At 31.4% G+C, this 13,201-nt stretch overlaps 1 protein-coding gene across 1 annotated transcript; it reads left to right on the forward strand.

Annotated features, from left to right (window-relative positions):
- Nucleotides 1–261: 261 nt before the first annotated feature.
- On the forward strand, nt 262–11,765 carry LOC129220110 (high mobility group protein DSP1-like). Its single transcript, XM_054854450.1, is given in 6 exon segments — nt 262–384; nt 2,917–3,079; nt 6,824–6,990; nt 8,249–8,423; nt 10,697–10,725; nt 10,727–11,765. Coding segments are annotated over 5 exon segments (663 nt in total). The 5' UTR covers nt 262–384; nt 2,917–2,932; the 3' UTR covers nt 10,872–11,765.
- Nucleotides 11,766–13,201: the final 1,436 nt, after the last annotated feature.

Genomic DNA, 13,201 nt, shown 5'->3' on the forward strand with positions numbered 1-13,201 from the left:
TAAACGAAATTTCCATTGGTATAATGCGGACAAAATTAATGCACATTTTAAAAGATGACTTATTATTTAGTTTTTACTTGACATTTTCTATTTCATTCGTTTTGCTTTTTTCCCGCGGCTAAACATGGGACCAGTGTTATTTCACGATAGGATAGAAGAGCGGAGTGATTGTGTCAGTTAAAGGTAAGCAGAGCTGTCATTGGTTGGATTTGTGCGGCACGTCCGAAATGGACCAATGGCAGCTATTTCCTTCCCTTGAATCTACACTTGGAGCGCTCTATGTTAACGGCGGCGGCGAAAGATCGGAGTGGAAGTAAGCAAGCAGTTTAGTACAGTGTAGTTGGACCGTATTCTGGGACTTATAGAAGTGATAAAAATCGTAATGTAAGTATAATATACTGTAAAAACTGTTAATTTAGGCTGAAAAAATTAGAATATATTGCAGTTATGGTGTTTTTAAAGTTTTCTATTGCTTTGATTCGGTTTTTTCATGTGTTTTCGTTGATATTTCTTACCTATGTTGTGGACTGAATGGTGGTAGCTTCTCCATAGGCACAAAGAAGGCTTCAGACGCCATAGTGATTGCATTGGAAAGAACGTATTTCTACTTGAATCTGAAAAATTCTTTTCGGCGTCTCTGCTTGATGAAAATTTTGTTTTATTATAGAAAACGATAGATCATAGTTTAGTGTAAAAGTTTTAGAATCATTTCTTGGATCAATTTTGTCAGGTACGTGTTGATAAAAAAAATTTTCGAAATGGTTCCACGCAATGGATTTCAATACAGCATTGCTTATATACCATAGTAAAAGCCGTGTTGGGTATTCGCTAACGTTATACCTCAATAGCAATGTTAACTCTATGGCAGTGGTCGGACCTAGGGATGTAATGTTAAAGGATGTTTTTCGAATTGACTTTAATAAATTTGATATCTAATTCGTCATCGTTGTTAAGAGAAAGGAAGCCATTTTCTGTTCTCGAAAGCTAAATTCAACGGGGTTTTCATTTATGGAAACATGGTCTCTTAATTTGGAAAAGCTTTATATTGTGTACCTATGCTATGGAATAGAATAAGTGATAGTTTATTTTGGCGCGCTTTTTGGTATTGATAATAAGGTATTAGGATTTATTATTCTGTTTTTAAAACTTATTTTTGAATAGAAATAATTGTAAAATTGCTTTTTTTAAGGACATTGCGATGAATTTCGTCGCTAATTTCCGAATTCATTTCAACTAATTAATTTTAATTTTATTTAGTTTTATTTTTTTTTTTTTTTTTTCAAAGTTTCCTAAAGTGTCAAAATAAGACAAAAAAATAAATTTTTGAATTTTTATAAATTACATTGTTGATTAAATTTCAGTTTTTTTTTTCTTCGAAATTTTTTTTTTACTGTTTTTAATTTGGAATTTACTTAAAACTGAATTCAATTTTCAAATCAAAGTTATTTTTTGTTTTGTTTAATTTTCTTTTATATTAACTCCAACTTGTTATGTTTTACTTAAATTCTAAATGTAAGCACAATAGTTTTTTTCCCTCTGTGTATCCTATTTTATTATGTTCTGCATAATTGTTCCAAGCATCTTTCTTTAAAAGAATTTTTACTGAAGTTCAGTGCAATTCCATGTTAAAGTGATACCAGTTGATCAAAATTTCATATTGCAGTTATGTTGCAATATTATATATCATTGTAAAGATTAAGTTGTGTATTTTCATAATATTAAAAGTTATGGTTAAATAAAAGTTTAAAATTATTTCTTTTTCGTAGTTAGAGGTATGTTCAAATTTTCATAACAAGCAGGGGGGGAAAATACCGTATTTTAACATGCTTATTTCTAAAATCAAAATCAAATGGAACAGAATTAATTGCAGTACAGTTTAAACTAATAACATGAATCTACAGTATTCTAATTTTTTTTGCAAAATAAAATTACGCAATTTAAATTAAAAAAAATATTTAATGTTGTGTCCGTAACAAATTTAGCTAAAGTTGTCATTAATTCTTAAAAAACAAATAAAAACCCTTTATGATCCTTTTAGCAATTCATCACAGTAATTGTATACCATAGTTTAAAACATTCTACTTCTTTAGTTTTTAATAAAATGGTGTTACAAATAACATTTTTTGTCTGGAGTAACAAAAAGCAGTATATTACATCCGTAACAAAAGTAGGTTTCCAATTAAATAGATTCAAAAAGTGCAGAATGGGCGATAAAAAGTATTAGTTGTAATATAATAGTACAGCACAGCAAACTTCTAGTACCCTAATTTAAAATTTTTTATAAATTTTATTAGATATTAAATTTTATTTTCAAGGTTATTAAAATATAAATTTGTTTACTATTCGGTTGTATAACCCCCCCCCCCCCTATAAGGTTGCACCTTGGGACATCTCGATTCTGTTCTTAGGAAGAGCATGTATATAAATAGTAAGACTCCCTAAAATTTAATATGTAAACAATCAGTTTATTGTAAAATTTGATGAAAATATTGTTTAATTTTTTATTTGAAATAAAATTGTAAACTCGACTTTTAGGAGGAGTTAAGGGATCAGATTTTGGTGTCTCATATAGACTTGAAATTGTAAAAAAAAAAGCCCTCTACATTGACCTTTCTTTTATTTCTATGCTTCCAGTACACAACGCGCGTAAATTTGATTTCTGGTGATGTACTTTTGATTGTTTCGAGATAATATGAAACCAAATATTATGTATTGTTTCTAAACCTAGAAACAGCAGAAAAATATCCTGTTCTGTGTATGTTTCATATTTAAAAAAATGTCCCTTTTTTCCCCAAAGCCACAACCAAATCCATTGAAATGAATGACATGTTTTTCTAAAGTCATTTGAAGAATTAAATGCAAGTTTTAGAATATTGAAACAAATATAATGGTATTCTTCTTCCCCCTTTCTCTTAGTATACCTGATTAAGCAATGGGTAAAGGTGATAATAAGCCTCGTGGGCGTATGTCTGCATATGCGTTCTTTCTTCAAACATGCCGTGAAGAACATAAAAAGAAGCATCCCTCAGAAGCTGTTGTATTTGCAGAATTTTCACGCCGGTGTGCTGAAAGATGGAAGGTATGCTATTTACTTTTTCAGAGTTCCTACGTACGCCCAGTAGCAGAAACTTTCTAGCCAGTCTACAACACTATTTTGGGCAATTGAAAATAATCTGCAGCATTATTAGTAGTTTTATTTTTAAGTTTTCATAAAATACACGAGTCCCTTGTAAAGGTCGACTCAGAAATTATCTTCAATAGTTTATATTGAGGTAAACATCCATTTCTGTTTTTGGAAACTAAGGTAAAAAAGTCTCATCTCTTTCCATCTTGTAAATGACATGGCATCCATGCGAAAAATTCATGATTATAAAAAGATTTTTGAACTTGTTACATGAAAGTAGTAACAAATTCAAAATCCTTTAAAAAAAAAACTACAATTTCTATGAAGTAGTCGGTTTTTAGCACATTGGCCTCTAAAGCAGTGAAGATAAGATGATATTCTAAAGATAAAATTTTGCATTTTTCAAGGCAAACCAACATCTTGCAGGGTGGCGACAAATCAGGGAAATATCAGGGAATTTTGAAAAAATCAGGGAAAATTGATTTTATGAAGAAAAAAAAATTTTTTTTGCTTTACAAAATTAAGTCAACTAATTCCCTACGCATTTTCCGCCAATTGTCTGTTGAAAAAAAAAGTAAAATAAATGAGGTGCGATTATACATTGCTGCATATTTGTGCATCTTTTTTACTAAACGTCAAAGTATTGAATCTTACTTATTAACCACAGGATGAACTTCCTAAGATTGTGTCTGTTAGGTTGTTTATTTTACCTAGCTTGAAATTTCCTTATACGCTTTCAGTGCTACGTAATATAAACAACCATACAGGCAAAGAGGAAGCTTTCATTAATACCTTAGTTCCTTTGCCTTTATTCCATTGTCTCGAAGTAATTAGTGTACTGTAATCACGATTTCAAGAAGAAATCTTTGGTTTTTGAATTAATACTTTAAAAGCTTAAAAGTTATAACTTCTTCCCATTTTTAATTTAATTGCTAAAATTGAACTTTCAATAAAAAATCTTTGTTTTTTGCCGTTATACTATTTGTTGTCACCGCAGATTATAAAGGTTTTTTTTTCTTCAGACTTATGGGATTCTTTAATTTTATAACCAAGTTGCATTCTTCTTTCATATATTTTGAAATGAAATAATTTTTTTTCTTGCATTTTAAAGTTGTTCGTTACAAAAGCAAGATTTTTTTTTCGTTACATACTGAAATCATTTAAAATCAAGTTGACTTGTGTACTTAAGTAAATATCTTTATTTTTTTATTGTTAAAATGCTGTATTCATTCATTAAAACCTATGTTCTTAATTAGAGAAAAGCTCCCTATGAATGGATGTCAAATGGTTTCATCTGTTTTGCATAAATATGTCAATTAGTTATATAAGAACATCTACATTACTTCAGTTCTTTCACTATTACTTGTTATTCGTGCAACAATTATTATACTGTTTGAAAACTTAGTTCAAAATAATTTCAATTACTTTTTTGTTCTATCATAAATACACATATATTTTTAAGAGTAATTTGAATAGTTTTTTTTTTTAATTCTCATGCTTAGTGGTTTCTGGAAGTAAAGTTTTTTTTATTTTAATTTTCTATAATCTTTCCATGTAGAAAAATTTAATATACTGCTTTGTAGAGGTTTTTTTTCCCAAAAATTAACTTGATATGTTTTTTTTAACCATTTTATTAAAAAGTAGCATCTTTTTAAAATATCTTTAGTTATTTTAAACAACTTTACACAACTTAAAACGTGTAAAATACTGCATTTTATACAAACATTATCATTGGTAACTTAAATCGGGGAAATTTGAACGAAATCAGGGAAAAGTCGGGGAACTTTTTTTCACAGTTCCTGTCGCCACCCTGTCTTGGGAATGACCAAACATGACGACTACGCCAAAAAGCTATTTTTATTAGTTTGCAGTTAAATAAAACATCCAATTCTGCTTTGTTTTTGAAAACTTAGGCATCTTCGATCTTTTGAATGACCAAATATGGTGGCTGTTTCTAGCTGAAGCATCCATTGCATGCCTGCGGCGGGCGAGCCATCAGAATGAAGTCCGGCCAAAAAACGATCTTTGCAAAGTTGAATTTCTTTTTTTTTATTATTATTTTTTTCTTTCTTTCGTTTTGTTCTTAGGAAAAATTGTCTGCAGGCCTCTGAAAAATCTAGGTCTCATGTCTCGCAGTTTCTGCTACTGGGTTCCTATGTGCCTTTAATTGCCCTCATAGGTACGGGATGTTGTGGATTTCGACTGGACATGGATTTTCGGTTCAAGAACATGTACTGTCTGGCTTTCAGGAGAAAAACTCCTGCCGTCAAGTCTAAGCCCATCTACTGCCAGCCCAACTTCGTTAATTTTATGCAAGGGTAGCAGGAAGGCTTTTTGGCACCTTTTCGCCATTTGTCCGATCGCCTTTGTGCAGACGTACGGGTTTTTTCAACATTACATTGCCCTTGGTAAAATGACGCGCGCCTCGTTACTATAGCAATAGACAGGCAGACATTTCGGCGGTGGCTTTTCTCATGATGGTCAGACAGTATATGTATCGAATTGTACAGAATATGCAAAACTTAAGCATCTTAGCCCTTAACACTTTTGCGTGCCAGTCCCGATTTTTCACGCATTCCAAAATCAGATTGCATCCGCTTCTATAGCACTTGCTCGTTTTTCTTTACTATGTGATTGTACCATTTGGAAATTTATATTCATGTGTTTAGCATTATTTTTTTCTTATGTGTCTAATTGTGTAGTTGAGGACTTTTAGCCTTCTAATTTTGCGCTGATGTTAGACTCAAAACTATTAAATCATTTGTATCCATTTAATTCAAGAGACTCATAAAAATTATCTTTAACTTTCAGCAGTGTCTTAATTTAATGAAGATTTCAAAAAATAAAATTGATCTAAAGAACTGGTTAAAGATGTTTAAAACAGAAAATATGTAAAATACAGAACTCATTGAATTTTCAAACGTAACAAACTCCAAATTCCGAAACTTTTTTAATATTTGTAGCCTATCCTAAAACTTTGACAGTAATATGTCTGGTAATTAAATACTTCAATTAATTTTTTTTTTTTCTGATTATTTATTTTATTTATTGCAAAAAATTTTAATATTTACTAAATTATTGTTAGTTACAGATTTTTTTAAAAACTGCTACCTTTAAAAGAAAAAAAGTTTAGATTTATAAAATATTTATTTACGAAATTTTGAAAAAATAAAAATCAAGTTTAAAAGTTTCACTTTTCACCAGTAGTTTTACATCAATATTGCTGCATGTTTGAAGCTTCTTTTATTTTGAAAAATCTTTTTGCAACTGAAACTTTTTTCATGAATTATTGGAATCCAAAAGAAATAGAGTTTTATATTTTCCGAGAGGAAATAATCTATCTTCATAAGATAGCTAATGCACTCTTTAGTTGATATTTTGAAGTAAGAATGAATGCATTGAATGTCTATGCTCCCTGATTTAACGAAAATTTTATGCCCACGCTTGATAATTGTTAAATTAGGGTTATAAAGAGGTTATATATATTAATATATTAGGGTTTTTGTTTTAAAGCTTGATACTTTGTATTATGATACATAGTTGTTCCTTATGTTCTGATAAAAGCCTAAGTTTAAAATTAGGGAAATAAAGTGCAAATATACTGACATGCTGGAAGAATGGGAACCTTTAATTAATAAATGAAAAACTTTAATGTGTAACCAGGTCTGTATTCTTTATTAATGATAACGTTCTTGGTAGACCATGTCTGACAAGGAAAAGACAAGGTTCCATCAAATGGCAGAAAAGGATAAGAAGAGGTACCAATCTGAAATGGCTAATTACACACCAGCTGAAGGTGCAGGAAAGAGTGGCAAGCGAGGAAAGAGGAAGCGTACTAAGGATCCTAATGCACCCAAAAGAGCATTGTAAGTTTGTTTCCTTTGTTAAAAACTTCATAAGATGTTATTCCTTTCACTGCTAAGATATTTGTTGCAAAGTTAACAAAACCAGAAGTCTAAATCAAAGTATTCATTGCTTGGCATCAGGGTTTGTTGATTTAAATCGTGATTAAAATCATGATTTAAATTAAGTGATTTTTTAACAAAATCAGTACTTAGATTCAGTTGATTTTAATAATCAAATAAAAACAAATAAAAATTTGGAGTTTTTCTTATATACCATGACTAATATGGTTCAGAAAAGTAATTGTACAACATATTATTTTACACTAAAAACGTACATGATAATGAAACCCTTATCTTTAAGCAAAGCATAAAACAAAATCACATCTTATCTAAGCATTATATTGTATTTATAAATCTTAAAATATTATTGAATAGTTAGAGAACTTATTTTAATTTTAAAAGTAAGTTGAGTAGATTCATTCATCTATTATGAAATGTATTATGTTTATAAGTGTAAAGTAATTGATATCTACAAAGCCTATCACGAACCCTGCTTGGCGTACAAAAGAAGCAGCAAAAAAAGTCTTAAGAATTTCCAGAAGAGTTTGTTGTGTTCTTTGCTGGTGAGTGTTCAACACTTGAAAATGAACTGGGAGGGGTGGGGGGTCCTAACTTTGTCGGTGGGCATGGGTTTGTGGTTTTTCAAAAAAAAAAAAAAAATACAGTCTGTGAAGAAAGTTTTTCTGGCGTAGTAGTCAATTAAATGCTTTTAAAGATAAGGTCCTTTTAAGGCTTTAATTGAAATGTTCTTCTCAATCATGCTGTGTGACAGCATCTACCAGGGCTTAGTTAAATTTTATTGGGAAATTACTGCTGATTTTTTGGTGCCGGAACCGTGATAATTTTAAATTGCACGTTTTACGCTATATTTCTCACACTTGTGGGAGTTCTGGAACTAAATAAAAATGGTCAAATAAAATTCTTCGATATTTGGTAGCAAATTTTAGGTTGCTTAATGAAATTGGTTTTTTGTTTCACTTGGCAATTTAAAATATCAAGTTTTAAATATTTATTGCCAAACTTTTCCAAACAAAAATTGTAACCATTGAAACAGCAAGTATATTAAAAAATCCTAATCAGTTGAAAAAGGTTGCTTTTCGCTAATTTTGCATTGTTATTTAATATTATAATTACCATTTTGAACTTTTTTTGCAAACATTTAGTGTCTTCAAAGGGTTATCCTCTAACAAAAATCTTATTGCAATCCTTATTTTTCAAGGTCTGCATTTTTCTGGTTCTCAAATGATGAACGTCCAAAAGTGAAGGAAACTATGCCTGATGCACCTGTTGGTGATGTAGCTAAAGAATTGGGCCGCAGGTGGAATGAAGTGTCGCCTGAAACTCGATCAAAGTATGAAGCGCTTGCTGCCAAGGACAAAGCCAGATACATGAAGGTATATTTTTGTTTTTAGAAATAAATTTAGAATTTTGTGTAGTTTTGTAAGCAGTGAAGTTTTTGCATAAAAATATTAAAGTTTAAGATTTATCTGTACATTTCGATTTGTTGATGGGTTTCAGCCTCCCCCTGCCCCCCCCCCTTTTTTTTTGCTAGTCCTCCTAAACCAAACCCAATGTAAGTTTCCTCTGATATTTTTCTCGGCTGCAGCACCTGCATCAGAGTTGTCACAGGCTCAGTTCATTTTCAACTTTTAAAAATTTTAAGATCATGGCAAGTGTTCAACAGTCTTTCTATTAACCGAGATTCCCGACTTCCGAGCCTCGAGCAGTTCCAATTAACAGAAAACCTACATATGCAATGTGAAAATTTTATTTAATGTTTTTGTAAATTTCATTGATGGAAAGCACAGGCAAGCCTGTTAAATTTTTTGAAAGCAAAACTTAGTTACCAACTCCCGATTTGCGCATTACATTCCAACTTTTCTGTCTAGTTTCTCGCTTTCCAGTTTTTATTTCTCCCAATATTAAAACATTTGGCTCTATTTTAGTATTAAAAGTAAAATTTTCCGTGTACATAATTGGATGCTTCACTTGCCATATCGATTAACTCCAAAAAACAAAAAGTTGAGAAAGGTGATGAAGAAGATAGTGTTATCCATATGAGTGAATGGACCCTCGTGTTACAATTTTCTGCCATCGCAGGATCAGAGTTGTACTGAACCAAACATTTAATTCATATTCTATGCATTGATATTACACTATTAAGGCAGAAATGAGGATTTTTTGAAATATCAAGTTAATCGATTTGGCAACTGAAACATCCAATTAATAGTTTTGCAAGCGCTTGTTGCAGTATCATACAATGTGAGCCTCCCTTCACCAGTGATTTTTTTTTACGCTTTTATTTGCTTCACCTGTATGTATCTTGTAACGGAATCTTGCATCTCAAATTTTGTCCACTTCCTGCGATTGGATTCTTTTGAAATTTGGCATGCGACCTCAGACCCGATAACAATGCAATATTCTATAATCAAATTAAATTAACTCTTTTAATTGTTAGTTTCCTCCGATCTTAATCAATTTTTTGGCATAATTCCAACGATGTGAAGAAGGAAAATTAAACCAAATACATCAAAAAAATGCTCACAAAAATTATTTAAAAATATCTACAAAAACCTTTAATTTTTCTGCATCAGACAAAATTTGTTCCGATGTTCCAAGGTAATTAGAACATGAAATATAATTGTTTTTAACTAATTTCATGCCAAAATTTAGGTGAGCCTTCAATTGGAAATTCATTGCTGATCAGGCCATTGTTGAACAAAACTTTTATAACTTTTATTCAAATGCATCTCAAATTTTCAAAGTAATATAAATATGATTTCCGCAAACATACATTGTGACTTATTACCTCGCAAATAATAGTTTAAAAAACTACGAAAATACGCTTTCGTAGCAAAAAGAACTAAAAAGTGAAAAATAATCTTTGGATGATAGTAGTTGACCAATCACTTAATTTTAATGTAATACAAAAAAGTGGGGGGGGGGGGCTTCTTATCAGTTGTCTGAATTTCTTCCATTTGTTGTCCGAGCCAGGGGTGATTGTGTTCCGGTATTTTACCGAATTTCCGGTATTTTTATGTACGAAAATACCGGAATAATGTTTTTTTTTTCTGTTAAGCTTTTATCTCCCTACCTCTGCAATTTTTTAAAAATTATATAATACTCATCAAATATACCTGCAAGAGCCTTAAGATGGACAAATGTCAAGATAATTTTGTATAACACCAGCTCAAAAGTAACTTTGTAACCCATTAAAATTTTAACCAAAGGTACACACTATTTGGACTGTGGCTATTGAACTATTCAATACTATGGCATAGGTGCACTGAAGTAATAGGGGCCAAAGATTCCCCCCCCCCCCCCCCATTCTCGCTTTGAAACTTTCAGGTATTTTTTGATGAACTCACAATCACCCCTGGTCCGAGCAAAAATGTAAATAGACAGCACCCCACGCTTTTTTTGTATTACATTAAAATTAAGTGATTGATCAACTACTATCATCCAAAGATTATTTTTAACTTTTTAGTTCATATTACAGTAAAATGCGGATTGAATCACATTAAAAATGCCGATAATGGGAAAATGACATTAAACTGGAGTAAAAGGAAGTCGTGTGATGCACACATCAGCTCGTTTAAGACTTAGATGGATAAAAGTTTTGTTAACATCATTGTTGTTCAGGATTAACTCTCAAATTGTTTTTCAGGAAGTTAAAGTGTACAAAAGTGGTGGTGTCAAAAAGGTCAAAAACTGCAGCTAAGGGCAAGAAAAAGAATGACTCTGATGAAGAATCTGGTGAAGAAGAGGAGGAGGAAGAACAAGAAGAAGCTGAACCAGAAGAAGAGGAGGAGGAAGAAGAAGAGGAAGAGGATGATGTGTAAAGAGCGGTACCTCATTTGTAGGGCAGAATGTGATTCTGCACTCTTAGTAAACTTGTTAATAGCATTTCATGTAGGGGTTTATGGATTAGGTGTTTTTGTGCATCAGATCAGCCTTAGTTCAGAATGGCAAAAAACAGTGGGATGAAAATGTTTTTATTCTTAATCCATTTTATATCCGGTTTTATTCATTCTGGCAACCTGTCCATTGTCCCCTTTTTTATTATTGTGAAAAGTGCAAAATTTGTTGTTCTTAACTAAGGCCCGTTATCATCTCATTATTGCATTTTCATTTCACATTGGTGTACTTATCTAAAATCTCATGCTATGTAAAAGGTTAAATTACCAGGTTACATCACGTGTAATCCATCCACTTAGCAATTTGCAAAGTGGCTGCATCTGTAAATAATTTTCCACTCTTTATGGCATCATTAAATGTTAGATTTTTAGTATATAATGTTTGAAACACCACTAATTTTTTTACTGGTTTGAGAAAGACAAGGAAGCTACCTCTGTGATTAACATCAACTTGTACTGGTATTTTTCGGCAGGGAAGGGTTAAAATTTTCAAACTTGTTGCAGACAGGAAATTTTTTTGATGCATCCACTTTGTAATTTCTATGCCCATTTTCACTTATCCTATTTTTAAAAGAATTAAATCTCGAACTTTTGATTATGCACAATGTTGCCAGTAGTTGTGTATTCAATGTGCAAGAAAACGATGTACCAAATAAAATTGAAGATTTTTTCTTATTTGATTTTTATAACATGATCTATACCAATTTTTAAGACATGTAACTTGTTTGGGAATCTTAACTGCAGTCCCTGCATCATTTTCAGTAAATGTAAAGTTTTAATTATTATTTAATAAAGAGTACATCATTTTAATGTGTTAAACAGTTGTTTGAACTTGTCTTTTCAGATGTCTGCTTTTATTAATAGCCATAACTTAATAAGAAATTTTAAGTATCACTTTAATTCTTTCATTTGATAATAAGTGTTCTTTTGCTTAATTTGCCATTTTTACGTAATTTATTTAAATTCATTGTACTGATTCATTTCTTTTTAATTATCATATTTAAATAAATTTTCTGTTCATATAAAACAAAAGTTCAGTTCTTTAGTTAGTTGCAGAAGTATTTATTTTGTCAGGTTGCACAATTCTAGAAGTGACGCTTTTCTTGGACTGTTCCAGTTTTCCAGGGAGTTTTTTTATTTGATGAATTCCAGTGACACTGGGCAAGAAAATGTTTGCAAATATTTCCAAATGCTACCTTTTCCGAATCTCTCACAGAATTCAGTTACTCTTCGAAAGCACCAAGTCGGGGGAAAGGGTTTGCTCATAGGATATTTCTTAATTTCAACACTTGGACATCAATAATTTTTTCTTTCTGTTAGTTTAAGCCAGTGTGGCCAACTTACTTTTCACAGAGCCTACTAATGTGACCTGTTATGTTCAGTGTTAAGATTTGAAATCGACCGTATATACTCTCGCATTAAAGAGTAAGCTGAATGGATTCATTACTTTAGATTGCTTCATTAGGCTTTAATGAAAATTAAGATTCTAGGAAATAGCGGCATGGGTGCAAGACCTTCCGTCTCAGGACAGATTTTCGTCTTCGACAAAATTTCCGAGACTGAGGTCAGGACGGAAAGCAATTCAATGACTTTTCTTTCAGTATCAGTAATTTACTGGACTGTTCCATTACCACAAATTTACATCGACATTCTCTCGTTTTTCTGCCATACAGGGTTCGTACGGGTCATGGAAATCCTGGAAAGTCATGGAAAAAAAATAACAGAATTTCAGACCTGGAAAAAGTCATGGAAAATTGAAATTTTCACTGAAAGTCATGGAAATTCATTTCAAGTCATGAAAAAATGTCCTGGACAAAGAGAAAGGAACAGTTGCTAAAGGAGCATTAGAAATCTTGAGTGATTTAACAGTACAGCACATAAAAGCTATTAAAAGTGGAAAATTGAATGATCCACAGATCAAATCTGAATTTTGAAATCTCATTGCATCCACTTCTGTCGCAGCCGCTTTTTGCGATGCGATTTTACTGCCTGGACATCACTTATTTTGAATTTTCTGTTTGTTTCAACACTTCTTATGTTTCATATTCTGTAGCAGCGAAATTTCATGTTCTTAGTTTTTGCCACGCTCACTCAAAAAAAAAAAGCAATTCAATCGCATGCGGATTTGATTCCATCACTCGTAAATGTGTTCTGGAATTTCTGAACCTATTAATTTATATGCATTTGAAAGTATGCAAATTTGTAAACAAAACAAATATACTTTTGAATCAGAAGATTGATTCATTACTGAATGG

This window comes from Uloborus diversus, chromosome 4, assembly GCF_026930045.1.
Source record: "Uloborus diversus isolate 005 chromosome 4, Udiv.v.3.1, whole genome shotgun sequence".
Classification (NCBI taxonomy): Eukaryota; Metazoa; Arthropoda; class Arachnida; order Araneae; family Uloboridae; genus Uloborus; species Uloborus diversus.